The 14,409-nt window shown below is 52.2% G+C and overlaps 6 protein-coding genes across 6 annotated transcripts; 3 read left to right on the forward strand and 3 right to left on the reverse strand.

The window, feature by feature from the left end:
• Positions 1–377: 377 nt before the first annotated feature.
• On the reverse strand, positions 378–2,929 carry STEHIDRAFT_166691 (JmjC domain-containing histone demethylation protein 1). The gene is made up of 8 exons (XM_007301388.1): positions 2,637–2,929; positions 2,217–2,578; positions 1,891–2,159; positions 1,781–1,840; positions 1,555–1,725; positions 1,425–1,488; positions 1,299–1,368; positions 378–1,236 (listed from the first exon to the last, which is right to left on the reverse strand). The coding sequence occupies exons 1-8, from the start codon at positions 2,918–2,920 to the stop codon at positions 489–491; spliced, it is 2,028 nt and encodes a 675-aa protein (XP_007301450.1). The 5' UTR covers positions 2,921–2,929; the 3' UTR covers positions 378–488.
• A 321-nt stretch (positions 2,930–3,250) lies between these two features.
• Positions 3,251–4,087, forward strand: STEHIDRAFT_51628 (uncharacterized protein; the record flags this gene model as incomplete). Its single annotated transcript, XM_007300423.1, has 4 exons — positions 3,251–3,335; positions 3,398–3,453; positions 3,525–3,722; positions 3,788–4,087. The coding sequence occupies 4 exons, from the start codon at positions 3,251–3,253 to the stop codon at positions 4,085–4,087; spliced, it is 639 nt and encodes a 212-aa protein (XP_007300485.1).
• Positions 4,088–4,605: 518 nt separating this feature from the next.
• Positions 4,606–5,541, reverse strand: STEHIDRAFT_154357 (uncharacterized protein; the record flags this gene model as incomplete). The annotated part of the gene is made up of 3 exons (XM_007301389.1): positions 4,606–5,109; positions 5,171–5,251; positions 5,311–5,541. The coding sequence occupies 3 exons, from the start codon at positions 5,539–5,541 to the stop codon at positions 4,606–4,608; spliced, it is 816 nt and encodes a 271-aa protein (XP_007301451.1).
• A 218-nt stretch (positions 5,542–5,759) lies between these two features.
• On the forward strand, positions 5,760–7,442 carry STEHIDRAFT_52104 (phosphoglycerate kinase; the record flags this gene model as incomplete). Its single annotated transcript, XM_007300459.1, has 8 exons — positions 5,760–5,873; positions 5,939–5,984; positions 6,037–6,563; positions 6,622–6,687; positions 6,746–6,880; positions 6,950–7,071; positions 7,125–7,329; positions 7,407–7,442. 8 exons carry the CDS (start codon positions 5,760–5,762, stop codon positions 7,440–7,442), a joined length of 1,251 nt encoding a protein of 416 aa, XP_007300521.1.
• Positions 7,443–8,636: 1,194 nt separating this feature from the next.
• On the reverse strand, positions 8,637–10,282 carry STEHIDRAFT_109013 (uncharacterized protein; the record flags this gene model as incomplete). The annotated part of the gene is made up of 8 exons (XM_007301390.1): positions 8,637–8,748; positions 8,807–8,961; positions 9,022–9,213; positions 9,282–9,420; positions 9,480–9,667; positions 9,723–9,831; positions 9,887–10,060; positions 10,122–10,282. The coding sequence occupies 8 exons, from the start codon at positions 10,280–10,282 to the stop codon at positions 8,637–8,639; spliced, it is 1,230 nt and encodes a 409-aa protein (XP_007301452.1).
• A 645-nt stretch (positions 10,283–10,927) lies between these two features.
• STEHIDRAFT_109014 (uncharacterized protein) lies at positions 10,928–11,812 on the forward strand (the record flags this gene model as incomplete). Its single annotated transcript, XM_007301391.1, has 4 exons — positions 10,928–11,116; positions 11,186–11,533; positions 11,628–11,689; positions 11,725–11,812. The coding sequence occupies 4 exons, from the start codon at positions 10,928–10,930 to the stop codon at positions 11,810–11,812; spliced, it is 687 nt and encodes a 228-aa protein (XP_007301453.1).
• Between the last annotated feature and the right edge of the window lie 2,597 nt (positions 11,813–14,409).

Here is a 14,409-nt window from a genome sequence, read left to right on the forward strand (position 1 = left end):
TGCTGCTGTTGCTGCTGGGCTGCACCGTCATACTCATATGATTGTACGGAATTGGGGTAGGATTGGATGTAGCCCTGACGGCGATCCGATGTGGCTCGAGGCGTCACTCCTGGGTCAGCATACTGCTCCTGAGAAGGCGGGTATTCCTGGTACATCGACAGACGACTCTAGGATTATTTCTGCGTCCAGTCTTTCAAAGACGGGAATTTGAACGTCAGGGGAGCGTGAGGTCACTGAGCGAAGTGGGAAAGGCAATGAAAATGAGATGGATAGACTCCGTATGGTGCTTTAGATGGCGAACCGCATTTGCAAGTCGGCGACGAAACAGGCTTGACGAGCCGCTCTTCCCACGCATCATCGATCGTGATTCGTGAGTCGTGACTTCCCGCTGGGGCCACAACGAGTGGCCACAATCAGGAAAAGCGTAAAATAAACAACAACAAGAAAATGCAAAGTAAGAACCGATAAAGTACGCTAACGAACGGTCATCATGGATCTCCCATCTCCTCATCCTTCATCACTGGCTCTGCACCTGTAACAACTGCAATATCCCCATCTGCCTGTGGTGTCGGCGTCCACGTCCAATTCTCCACCAACCGCTCTACCCGCTGTCTCTCAACTCCTTTCGCAGTCCTCCGCACCTTCGTACTCACATACTTCTTCCTGTTGACTTCAACCTCTATCCCTTCGTTCTCATCCTCCAGCTCTTCACGCCACTCCAACCAATTGCCCGTCCACGCATTCGGTTCTGAATCCACAGGCCCAGGTAAGCGGGCCTTCAGCTTCAAATTCGTGCTCTCCACGCCTTTGTCAGTGACCCCTTCCCAAGCCTTGGGCTGGAAATTGCGGAAGTGTGTCTCCGTTGGGTCTTCCGACCTCTTACGTTTGCTGCTATGTCCGTACCCGTCGATGACGCCAGGTATCGAATCCGAAGACCCATTTGTCTTCAGATGGCTGTTCCTCTTATCGTTTACTTCGTCGTCACTGTTATATCCCGATGCAGCTCGTGCTCGCCAGCGGAGTTCACGTGCGAGAGCGGGCGCGTCTTTCACCCTGTCGCTCGGGACGTTTTCTTTGGCTTCACGTTTAGCAGACGCGTCTGCGCCACGTTCGAGAGTGCGTGCTTCGGAAACGAGGAAATCGGCGAGGGCTTGAATAGATGTGAGGACGCGTTCAGGGAACTCCTCTTTGGCTTTGAGGTCTCGAAGGTATCTCTCGCCAGCATACCAACATAACCTGAAGAGCGACGGCTGTCAGCAAAACCAGAGGATGGATAAATAATCTGATAGGGAACTTACTTGGTAAAGAGTGGGAAACGAAATTTCTTCGGAACATGGGTAGCGATCTCGATGGCTCGCACTCTCAATTCTATCGAAGAGTGCTGAGAGGTGAGAATTCGTTGAAGGCCAGTGGTGGACACTTACGAATCGATGCATTATAAGAGTGCAGAAAATTGCCACCGAACACCAGAGCATCTGCAGGTGTAGCCTATAAGCACATCGCATGTATATATCAATAAAGCGGCGCCAGAGGTAGAAATGAGAAAGCAAATACCACTGCATGTATCCATCCCGATGGGATGAGCATGGTATTGCCAGCAACGAGCTCAACCTTGATGACTTCGTCTGCAAGGTCGCCGAACCAGGTGGTGCTTTGTAGCTCCGTGCCTGACCACATTTCATATGCGGCAAGATTGGCTGGTGTCGGCTTGACGAAGTAAAATACCTTGAACGCGAAGGTTGAGGGGCAGCGAGCACATGAGACAGGGTACTGTGTTCACCTTCTGACCTCGCAATATGTGATAGTAGACCGATGACCCAGCAAAGTCGACATGCCAATCCTGTAAGAATGTCAGAAACAGAATATGCGAGTGGCAAACATAACTCATACCGTCCAAGCGCCTGCAACACCCATCAAGCAGTAGAGCTGGACCTTCGGATATAGGTGCCCCTTTCCCTTTTTCGTGCTCGGCCAAAACTTTTCCACCCAATCCATCTCGCGTACAAGTTTTGGTGGCAATATTTTATCTGCGAGTTTTGTTCCCGAGACCTCGAGGGAGATGACATTGCGGATTTTGTCGCGAGCAGATGGCTCTTGCTCATAATAGGCGGCCCATTTGCCTAGCGTCCACCCTGGAGTATTCGACTGGGATGCCACATCTAGGGATCAAGACGTCAGCACAGCGCACCGAGGTGAGGATAAACAGGAAGGGATACCGATGACCTCGACAGGCGTGTCCTTTCCCAGCGTATCGGCAATCTCGCTCACGGTCAGCTCTGAGTCTGGCATCTCCATCCCGAGCCCGTCCGGTTCTTCGATAATGATAGGCTCAGTCATGGCGGTGTGATCAGAGTTGAGCCACTCAGTGGAGACTTCAGAGCCCTTCATACGTTTGAAGGACTCTTTGGAGATGCTTTTACCCTGCATCATCGCGAGCCATTTCTGAGGGTCGGACGAGTCGACTCCGGAGTGCATGTTGGCGTAGTCGCGGACGGATTTCTTGCGGGAGGACTTTCGGGCGGGGGGTTTGTGTGTGATGGTACGGGAAGGGTCCTTCTCGCGACAGGGGTTGCAGAACCTGAGAGTAGGATTGGGAATGAGGAGTGGCGATGTGGCGCCAGGATAAAGGGACACACCATTTGTCTATGACAGAGAGGTCGTCGTCGGCGCCCACACACCTCCAGTGGAACCAATCTTTGCAGGCATCACAGCGCACCCAGCTCTCCTTGTCGGAGTCAAGAGGTCTGTTCTCATCATTTGGTTTACACGCAGGGCAGCTTTCCTCGGCCACAGCCGTCGTGGGCTGGGAGTCTTGAGGAGCAGGAGATGCCTGCTCTGCTGGCTCGGCGCTGTTTGCTGGTTGGGGGTCAGGAGAAGGCTGAGCTGCAGAGCGAGTCGAACGGCGGCGAGCTTTTGCCATGGACGTCGTGCAGAGCGACTTGGCCGCAGCGGTCCGGGAATGTTGATGGCGCGTCATAGGATCCGGGGGCCTGGCGCGAGTTCGTTTGTGGGTTGTTCGAGGCGGGTTCTGTTTGTCGTCCAGCGCGTGCCTCTCTCCCTCCATTCGCCTTTCCATTTGGCCGGCAACGTTCTCCTTTACCCATCCACCATCTACCGTTGTCCTCCACCCGCACATTTTCCTATTGCCCCCCTTCCACTCAACACACTCCACAATATCCCCACATCGTTTGCTTCCGTGCTTCCTCCCCACGCAGGCTAGCTCGACACTTCCGTGCCCCCAGATTTCTCCATGGATAATTCATACCAGTCTGGGCAGGCCCCCAGGACCATACGTAGACCAGACGCGAAGAAGAAGCTGGTCGTTGTCGGCGACGGTGAGTACACTCCGTCGCGTCAGCTTCCTTCCTCGACCTCATGCACGTATTCGTCGCGACAGGTGGCTGCGGCAAGACGTGTCTTTTGATCGTTTATGCCGAGAACAGGTTCCCCGAAGTGCGTTCCCCCGTTCGCCTTCCTTTGTGGCACCTTTGTTGAACGCCAATCGCGACTCTGAACGCGTACAGGCATACATCCCAACCGTGTTCGAGAATTACGTCACACAAGTCACATTCGAGGGGAAGCTCGTAGAGTTTGCATTGTGGGACACGGCAGGGCAGGAAGAGTACGACCGATTACGGCCGCTCAGCTACCCAGAAAGCGACGTTATCCTCATCGTATTCTCCGTCGACTTCCCTGTCAGCCTGGCCAATGTCCAAGATAAGGTGCGTAAGCCCTCTCGTTGCGGGGACGCGAGCATGACCGCTTAGACGCGTCATGAACTTCGCAGTGGTATCCCGAGGTCGCACACTTCTGCGAGGGAACACCGCTCATCCTGGTCGGGACCAAGACAGATTTGCGTCGAGACGAACAGACACGGCGGATGCTGGGTGCTCAGGGTCAGACGCCAGTAACACCAGAGCAGGGATTGGATGTAGCAAAGGAGATAGGAGCGAAATACATCGAATGTTCAGCAAAGTCCGGGAGCGGCGTTCAGGATGTGTTCAACTTGGCGTTGAAAGAGAGCATGAAGCGCGCATGGGGCAGGAAACTGAAGCCAAAAAACGGTCCGCGGTGTGTCGTAACATGAACCTTCCGTTTACATTCTCCTTCACAGTGCCGTGTTCTTCATTTGACCTTTTGCTTTTCTGTATTCTTCTGATGCTCGAGACCGCTGGCTGTCAACGCTTATACGACGAGTAGAGCACACCCTTGCACACATCCGGGATACCCTGCGACTGTCCATATCTTCATCATCCAAATTACAGACAAACTGTTATCACATCACGAGCACAAATCATCATCTACATGTTCATGTTCTCTTTCAAGAGAATTCCTGTTTGTTTAATTACCTGTCCTTGTTTTATTTTCCCATCATCAGCCACCTGGACTATACATATGAATACAACGAATTACTAAATTCACTCACACAGCAGTACAAACACGAAAGCGAGGGATCCAGGGAGAATGGCAAATGGACGGCGTCGGGCGAAGAGCACCTGACCACGAGGGAGGGAAGCAAGAGGGTATCCTGGAGAATGGTCATCAATGAGTCATGACGGAACTGGGGAGACAATGCGAACGTACAAGCCAGGGTACCGTTCAAGTTCAAGAAGCGGAAGGTGAGGTGGGTGTTCCCGCCGTCGGGGACGCCATGGCCTCCCCAACTCCCCTGCCTCGACCGCGACCTCTGCCTCGACCGCCTGCCCCTCGACCTCTGCCACCTCGTCCGCGAGGACTGGTCTCGCTCCTGCCGGGGGAGGTCGGGGAGGCTGGATTGCTGGCGACCGCCACAGGTTCTGACGCGCCTGAAGCAGATGCAACAGGAGTCTCTGCGGGAGCGGCTGGTCCTTCGGGGGCGGTAGGGGTGGACGAGGCGGGTTTGGAGATCTTGATGTCCCCGGCTGGGGGAGGAACGGGCTTTGTCCTCGACCCGGGTGGGGCCGTCTTCTTACCAGAATCCCACTCGCGACTCTGAAGCTTCTCCATTTTGCGCTGCGCGTTCTGCTCTCGGGCGTGGTCGATGGAGTCCTGAACCTTCCGAGTCTTGGCCTGGCGCTGCCGTTCGACCTCTTGCGTTTGCTTGAATGCTCGTTCATCCGCATCGACGTCCTTGAAAGTGGAATCAGAGACGCGGAAAAAAACGGAAGAGTATTCAGAGATTGAGGCGTACGACGCGCCGCTGCTTGATCTTCTCATTCTGTTCCCTGATGCGGGTCATGCGCTCTTTCAGCTCATCTTCAGTGAGTTTGTCCTGGAAATTACACGAATAAGAACGCAGAGAAAAAGTGAATGGCCATGGATTAAACGCACTCGCTGAGAGCCGCCTGTCAGAACGCGATCGGGATTGTGGTACGGCTTCTCCTTCTCTTTTGCCCTCTTGTCCTTGTCCTTGGATTCTGGATCCGTCGGTGTCGAGACAGCTTCTTCTTTGGCTGGCGTATCGTCTGGCTGAGACGGGGAGACAGTGAGCTGCTCCAACTCGAGGCCTAGGGTGTTGACGGAGGCCGTCTGGGTAGCGGCAGACTCGTCTGGGGAGGCCATGATCGTGTTCGAGCAGGACGAGGCTCCGGACGAGCTCCGAGCATTCCGATGGCGAGCAGCGCCGGGAGAGGAAACAAGATTAGATTGATCCGGATCTGGCCTGTTCTGGCCCGGGCTCCTCTTCCGTTTGCAAGCCTTCATATTCCGACCGCGTCCACATCGATTGGCCCCTTTTCTTTCCTCCAAACCATCACCTTCCTCGATCTTCCTCCCATACCATGTCTCTCTCCAACAAGCTTGCCATCACAGACCTTGACCTCAAGGGCAAGCGTGTCCTCATCCGTGTCGACTTCAATGTTCCCATGCAAGATGGCAAGATCACGAACCCCGCCGTACGTTTTGTCCATTTTATCTCGCCCTTTTTCTACACGCTCACCGGTGTATGTTCACCCAACAGCGTATCGTCGCTGCTCTCCCGACCATCAAATATGCCCTTGAAAACGGTGCGTACCGAGCAATCTTTTATATATCTCCGTCATGCCCATCCTACTTCAGGTGCTGCCAAGATCATCTTGATGTCCCATCTCGGACGTCCTGACGGAAAAGTCAACCCCAAATACTCCCTCGAACCCGTCTCCCACGAGCTCTCTAAACTCATCAGCAAGCCCGTCATCTTCCTCCACGATTGCGTCGGTCCCGACGTCGAGAAGTCCGTTGCCTCCGCCGAAAACGGTTCCGTCATTCTCCTCGAAAATCTCCGTTTCCACATCGAAGAGGAGGGTTCCGTCAAGGACAAGCAGGGCAACAAGACCAAGGCCGACCCTACCAAGGTTGCCGAGTTCCGTCAGGGACTCACCAACCTCGGCGACGTCTACGTGAACGACGCGTTCGGTACCGCTCACCGTGCACACTCGTCCATGGTTGGCGTCAAGCTTCCTCAGCGTGCTGCTGGTTTCCTCGTCAAGAAGGAGCTCGACTTCTTCGCGAAGGCGCTTGAGAGCCCCGAGCGGCCTTTCTTGGCCATCCTTGGTGGTGCCAAGGTCTCCGACAAGATTCAGCTCATCGATAACATGCTGGACAAGGTGCGTTCGGGTAATAAACCCTTGTGCTGAGCGTGTACTCATCGGCGTGGTATCTCAGGTTAACTCTCTCATCATCTGTGGCGGTATGGCCTATACCTTCAAGAAGACGCTCGACGGTGTCTCCGTAAGCGCTTTATCTCTACCATTTGTGTCTTCGTCCGTCAATAACCCCTCGCAATCAGATCGGCGACTCGCTGTTCGATGCTCCTGGCGCTGAAAAGGTCGGAGCGTTGGTTGAGAAGGCTAAGAAGAACAACGTCAAAATTGTCTTCCCCATCGATTACGTTACTGCCGACAAGTTCGACAAGGATGCCAAGGTGCGCCGTTATCTTCTCGGATGGGCCGTGCCCACTGTAGTGCAATCTGACCATTGTCTGCTTTGGTAGACCGGGTACGCTACCGACGCTGAGGGCATCCCGGCAGGTTGGATGGGTCTCGATACTGGTGTGAAGAGTCGCGAACTCTATCGTGAAGCTGTTCTCGAGGCGAAGACCATCCTCTGGAATGGGTGAGTACCTCTCCGGCTTTATGCTTATATATCCAAGCTTATGTGGTACCTAGTCCCGCCGGTGTGTTCGAGTTCCCCGCCTTCGCTGAAGGATCCAAGTCCCTCCTCGATGCCAACATCGAGGCTGCCAAGAACGGTGCTGTCGTCATCGTCGGTGGTGGTGATACTGCCACTGTTGTTGCCAACTATGGTGCCGAGGACAAGCTCAGTCACGTCAGCACCGGTGGTGGAGCCAGTCTTGAGCTTCTTGAGGGCAAGGTGAGTCTCGTGGTTGTCATTCTTGGCGCTTTGCTGTGTGTATTCATCAATGTCCCTTCATCCCTCTCCAATCATAGACTCTTCCCGGTGTCGCTGAGTTGAGTGAGAAGTAATTGCTTGTGTTGTAGCTTGACGATTGGCGGTTGTAGTAGAAGCATAAAAACATGTATCACAAGTATATTTATCATTAGATTTGTGCAGCTGTTGTAGCAATGCAATTTGGAACTCTGTGTTGATTTCTTTATTGCTGTTTGCATATATCCTTTCTGCGGCGGGATTTCCCGAGAAATCGGGCACCTAAAAGGGCCTGAGGACTTTTGACCTGTATCTCTATGAAAACACAACATAATGACATGTAGCTGACCATTTTCCTACACTACAAAACAAGGCCGAGATGCCTACAAAAAGAACAGGACAAAATGGCCGCTATATTGTTCCCTCAGAAATAGGGCCCTGTGGGGCTGCTCTCTGCTCAACTTTTCGAGCCCTACTCCACAACGGGGACACATAAAAATACACGGACACCACAGATCCATGCCGAACACAATTGCGACGGTGCGAGAACAAGTGAAAGATGGCTCATCACACAAATATCATCAGTGAATTTGAGAAAAATGGACGATGTATCGTACCGAACACCAATCCGTTGTAATCCGTACCACCCGGGACAATGCAAAACAACATTCTGTGTCAGATGACGATGTCTGGTAACGGACGCCAGGCATACCATGTGTTTTTCCATCCGGTACAATCTGTGGTCCCTGATAGACAAATTGGGAATCGCCACCCTACCACCCTCTTGCTGTCATGCCTTACATCACACCGTCTAGGAGCCACAGCTTCCCAATGTGTCTCGGTGTCTTGAAGCATCGTCATATACTGTAGGGACTTAAATTATGCTATGCAATGTAAATGTACAGCACTCCGACCGAGCACTATACGCGATCCCAAACTGAATTCATCGTGAAATATACTAGCAGTCAATATAATCCAGATTAGTTGTGACCACTCGCTGGACCAAGTGACGAGACTGTACATACTTTGCATGGATTAGCGATCAGTGTCGTATTGACGAGAAATCACAGTCCATCATAAAACTCAATAAATAGAACGAAAGACTACAATCAGTAGCTGAGCAGGTCATACCGATTATGGCTATTGGCAATTCACGCAGTAGGCCTTGGCGGATGGGTAAGAGAGAAATTCATATATTATCTATCAATCGCCACGAACGAAAAACATAGCTCGGCATGGTAAAACAGCCAGTCTAGTCTATAAGGAAACATGCCAACCGGGAACTATCATAACTAAGCAACGGGACGACCAGCAGCCCGAGCATGACGTTGAGCGGCAAGCTTTGTGTAAGAGGCGTTACCGGAAGAGTTGTTGGTAGAAGATGAAGCATGAGGGAATATCTGTCTGCTCATGGAAACATCAACAATTGCAAGAAGGCGAGGAAGTAGGAAGGGTTACGCACTTATTCCACCATTGCAAAAGCGTCTTCACCCGTTGCTTGTCTTCAGGAGTCTCCGCATCCTCAAAGAAGCCGATAACGAAGTTATAGAGACCACGGTAGTTGAAGCCGTCGTAGGAAGCATCCCAGTGTGGAGCGTCGGTAAGAGAGAATACGACCTAGGATATGGACGGCACATGAAGAATCACCTCGGGGGTGATCAAAAAAAAACAACGCACCATAACACAAACATAAGCAAGCGCACGAGGAGTGACTTCTTCCATGTGGAGCCTGGAAGCGACTGTACCCGTGATAGGCGCCTTGGTCTTGCGCTTCTTCGCAGGGGGGTTGTCGAGGGTATGAGCGTCGTCAGCAGGGATGAGGACGACATCTTTGGCAGAGTTGGGAGAAGTGAACAGGAACTTGAACGCCTTGGATAGGAATCAATTACCAGACGTCGTGCGGGGCTGTTGAGACCAAAGAGGGAGTAAATACGAACCTTCACAAGAAGGGGGCTCATGAGTAGCCCTTTCTCTAGATCGTTCTCGTCACCCTTGAAGCCGGCATAGAAACCACGTAGAAAGAATCTATTAGACGCGTCGTAATTTCCATGAGCGTTCTGGATGTTGGCTCGAACCCTATCACCAGTAAACTCAGTCAGTGATATACATGAGAGTGCGATATGATAGGTACTTACGCAGGATCTGCCCAGTCCCACTCAATCGGACATAACAATTGGCCACAGAGTTCGTGCTCGCGACCACGACCCTCGCGGCTACCGGGGTCAAGAGGGGGAGTAGCGCCGGCCTTGTTGAGGAAGTCTGCCATACCGCTTATCATGCTAAAAATATCGTCACCGCGAGCGTCAGTGCAGCCATCCCCGAGCTACAGAAACCTTAGTCATTACTAGACCACGAGAGAAGTATCAATATAGACTTACGCGGGTATAGTAGTCAGCGAGTTCCTCCGAGGAAAGTTGGTCGATGGTTTTCTTGAAGCCAGGTACCAATGCATTGAGTGCAAGGTACGAAGTGAAATTACGGTTCCGGCTGGTGAGGATAGATCAGATAAGTAGGATTACTCAAAGAGATAGAAATCACATACGTTCGGTCACGCTCTGCCTTCTCCTCCTCGGCGAGGTCACCATCTTCTTCATCTGTAACGAGACGGTCTAATGCACCGAACATGGCCGCCTCTTCACGCCTATCCGCCTCGTGTACGAGGGTAGGAAGATCGACGAAGAGTGAGACAACCTTTGGGATACCTCGACCAACAGTCCTGAGGCTGATGACGAGATCGGAAACTAAACAAAAAAAGGTTAGAACGTATGAGCACGTACGTGACAGGTCGCTTTTTCGCCAGACCACGGGCTTTCTTGAGATCGTCCTCGAGGACAGAGACCTTGCGTTTCGTCCGAGCGAGCTCAGCTACAAGTTCAGGCTCTGGTGGGGGAGGGGTGCCGTTGCCGCCAGAGGGAGAGGTACTACGAGCTGTGGGCATGATGTTTGGAGCGATGAGATGTGGGTGTGGGAAGAGTGGGGTGGGTGACTGGGATGAGGAGTGAGGAGAAAGTGGGGTGGGTGACTCGGATGAGGAGAAAGTGGGACTGAAGAGAGGGTTTATATACCCCCTTCTTCAAACTCCGTCGCACTAGCAGTCAACGAAGTCACGTCCACAGTTCAACAAGGTCATGTGCAATCAACGAGACCAGCAAGAGCCAAGCCAGGTGCGCAGGATAGCAGAATAGGGGTGCAGGGGCAATGCTGATAGCAAGCGGAAGCAAAAATCCAAGCTAGCAACTATCAGGCGACGAGCAGATATCAACAATCTAAGGTCGTGTCCCTGTGTGAGTGCCTCTTCTCATAGCAGCAAAAAAACATAGAGAAAGACACCAGCATTGTTTGAGCGAAAGAGGCGACGATGGCTATGAGGAGCACTGCCAGTGGTCGGCGAAGCGAATTGGGAAACTGGCGGTCGAGAGCGCGGTGGCATAGGTTAATTCGTTTCGAGCTTGGCGTTCCTGTCGGGATAGTACCTCCCGGCTGCATGGCCGATAGCGACCTTGTGACATTAGTGTGGTGGCGCTTCCTCGAACGTACCTGCACAATAACACCCTAGAGTGGTCGTTTGTTGAAGCTTACCTCCATGGCACTCGCCAGCAACGTCCCTTCTCCGCAGAGGAAAGCTCTAGAGGAGTGTACCCCAAACAACACTCAGCTATCGACTCCCAGAAAATCCAACTCACCTTCGCGCTCCTGTGGCAGGCATTCCTGTTCCTGGCACACGATTACAGCATCGACATGTACTCTTAGTTCAGGCCCGGGGCCACTCTCGGTGAGTGACCCCTCGTGTTCACCCCCAGCCGTCTCTAGTCACTTAATCCGGCATGATCTTGACTTGCAGAACAAGGAAAATGAACCCCATACTCGTCGTTATTACTGGCCTGGTCTGAGCGAGGGCAGTTATCACACCGAGGATGCGGATTACTCTCCCAGAACTTCACTTCTCTCCGACGATGAAGACCACGCTGTGACATCGGATGCGTCAAGGGTCTTGACGGATACAAACGACGCTGAAGACAACACAGATGGATACGAAGCTGATGGCGAGGGAGACAATGTGAGGCGCACGATAGAGCCTTGTACTCACGTCAAGATGTGTGGCACGAAGAAGGATGATGCTGGGTATGAAGCGGGTGACGAGGACGAGCTGCTGGGAGAGATCGTGGCGTATATATGCCGTACGAGCAAGGTAAGCAAGTCTTTTTGTACCTCATCAAAGTCACCAAGATCCGAAAAAGTCTGTATTCTGCAGAAGAGACGTCGCAGTCGGTCATTTAGTGTAGAGTCCGAGTACCGCTCAGGCCATCGGAGGCGTCTTTGTGAAGAGTGAATTGAGCCCAGTGTGGTGTGTATACGAGATGTGCATGTACTGACACTCAGTACTCATTACATGAGTCCTATAGAGGGAGAAAACGCAAAGGTTGAACGAAGTGTGAATGACGCAAAAGTCGAACGAAGTGTCGATTGAGCATGACCGGTTGACCTCTCACTTGCACGGTGCGGTCAAGGGGGTATGTGAATGGAGGATCAGCCTGAGGGATCAAGTTTTCACACACGTCCAAAACGGGAAGTATTTCAAATTAATTTCGTTTCGAGAGTCGAGACGCGACACCGGTACACGACGCGTACTTTGGAAGCTCACCACGACTGGCAAGCGTCTCAATGCAGTCGTCGTGGTGAGCGGTAATCCTCTGTACATATACGCAAGGCGTCTCACTAGCTGCCTCTCCTTGATTCTCACCAGACTCACTAGTACCAACTGAGCGCAGTCTAATGGTGTTTCCTCTTGTGCGCTGTCTCAGCTGTCGAGCACGACTCGCATATCCATCCTTTCGGAGTAAATTCCAGGCCTCCAGCGCATGCTAAATGATATTGAAGCCTATTGTAAGTCACTTACTTATAAAAAGTGACGCTAGAAAGAACAACTCACCCATTCAGTCTCACACCCAGCCTTTCTACAGTGCACAACATCTTCCGCACGCGCAATTTCATCTCCGCGCGCTCTCAAACTACATAGGCAGTCGGCCAGGTGAGACTCGGATATGTCCTTCCTCTTGCGTGTTCCATGCATGGATTGAATTTTGGCATATTGTGGTGTAGAGTTTATTAGGAATGGCCGGTTATGGACAATTTATTTTTCTTTTCTTTCGTATGTCTCGCCACACTCGCCACACTCATTTCTTTTTCCTTTTTACTTTTCTTTTCCCTTTTCCTTTTCCCTACCCATTTACCGTCCCCTTACGAATCCCTCATGACACACCTACGACATCCCGACAACGACTCTTATGATTACGCGTCCCCCACGGACTCCCGGACTCCTGGTACGCGTCACCCCTAGCTTACGCGTCCCTTTCCTTTTCCATCCGTTACCTTCCCTCCCCTACGATGCGGCTCCCCTCCACTCTCCTTCACACTCGACGCGCGGCCCTTCGTCACCCCCATCCATTCATTCTTACGGACTATGACTCGATACGCATACGCATCCCCAGCTTACGCGTCCTCTTCGTCATGGCTTACGCGTCCCTCTCAGCTTGGGTATATAGGTAGAGTAGTTTGCATGTACATACCCCAGCTTCGAGATCGTCAACTCCTGGACGAACAACTCAGAACAGAGGCTCATCCTCTTCACCCTCACGTCTTCACGTCGCTGCTAGCGTAGTCAGCTAGTCCTTCGATCTCGCGCTGGGCAACCTTCCGGGTGAATCTTAAGGTAACCAGGCCCGACGTTTACGGAAGCCACTGCCTCGGAGCTCTCGATCGTCCCCGTCGGTACGCTAGTGTGTTGAGCTAGCGCGCGGACACCCCATCTGCTCTTTGAGAGAACCCCACGTTGCCAGGGAGGCTTACCCAGGATTGGGCGTCATCTCGTCCGGCCGTGACAGAGTTCGTAGCAATACCAGTATCGCTTCGGAGCGTGGTACTGAGGTTCAAGCCCTCATCCAGTTGAGGTTGATGATTGTGTGCGGGAATCGCTTGACCGTTTGAGCGGGGACATGTTGGCGAGAAGGATGAGTTAGAAGGTCGAGTGCTGTAGAGAACAATGTGTGTCCCACTCATACCTCTATTTGATACTTTGCTCGTTGTTCTTATCGTCGATGTTACGTTCACTTCTAGCTCTTTCGACTTGTCGAGAAGTCTCGACCCTCCTACCCCCGCCTATGCTCCCCAGGGAACCCCGTCGCATATCCACTTCAGTTCTTCCCTCGACAATTTCCCCATCGTCGTCCTCTTAACCAGCGCCACTCTCTTCAACCTTGTGTCGCACCTTGCCCTCAAGTCGTCGTGGTCCCGTCAATTGTATTTCCTTCGTCCTCTTGAACAAATGGGAATGGGCATGGGCATGGGGGAGGGATGGGTGTGCACGAGGGCGTAGCGCTTGCGGATATGCATTGTATCGTGTATATGGGGACGTTGGCGAGGACTGGTGTGTCTTCCCCAATGCTTTCTGTTTTTCACGCCACTCGCATTAGCCCATCTGTCACCAGATGATGTAGCCTCTTTATAAAGAGTGCCTGTAGTAAGACTGGGACTCTATACAGAGAGCCCATCATCTTACTGGCCCATGCTAATAAGGGCTCTTTATTAAAGAGCAGTTGTGCTGGTGGGTATTCTGGCTGGAAAAATGGGCGAAAAAATAGGCAAAAAATGCGTGAAAAAATGGGTGGGTAGGTATGGGGTGTGGCCCCGGGGTAGGGGGTGGTTTGGGGATGGGTAGGGGATGGGGTAGGGGGTAGGATAGGGTAGGAAAATGGGGGGTAATTGTGCAGTAGGGCTAGGATAGCTGGATGCAGGGTATGGGGAGGATGTATGGGGCTAGGTATGGGCTCTGGAGCTAGGGTAGATACATAGAGGAATAGGGATAGAATGATGGGCGATAAAAATACGGAAAAATACGGAAAAATACGGAAATAATAGTAGGAATGCTAGGATTGGTATATCAGGTACTGTGGGGGTGGATTGGTAGGGGAAATGGGGTGATCTGGGGGTGTTTTGGTAACTTTGTGAGTTTTGTGATTCAGAGTGAATGGATTGCAGGGGTAGGTGTTGTTTTGATGGAATTAGCTG

The sequence above is a fragment of the Stereum hirsutum genome (assembly GCF_000264905.1).
Source record: "Stereum hirsutum FP-91666 SS1 unplaced genomic scaffold STEHIscaffold_3, whole genome shotgun sequence".
Taxonomy (NCBI): Eukaryota; Fungi; Basidiomycota; class Agaricomycetes; order Russulales; family Stereaceae; genus Stereum; species Stereum hirsutum.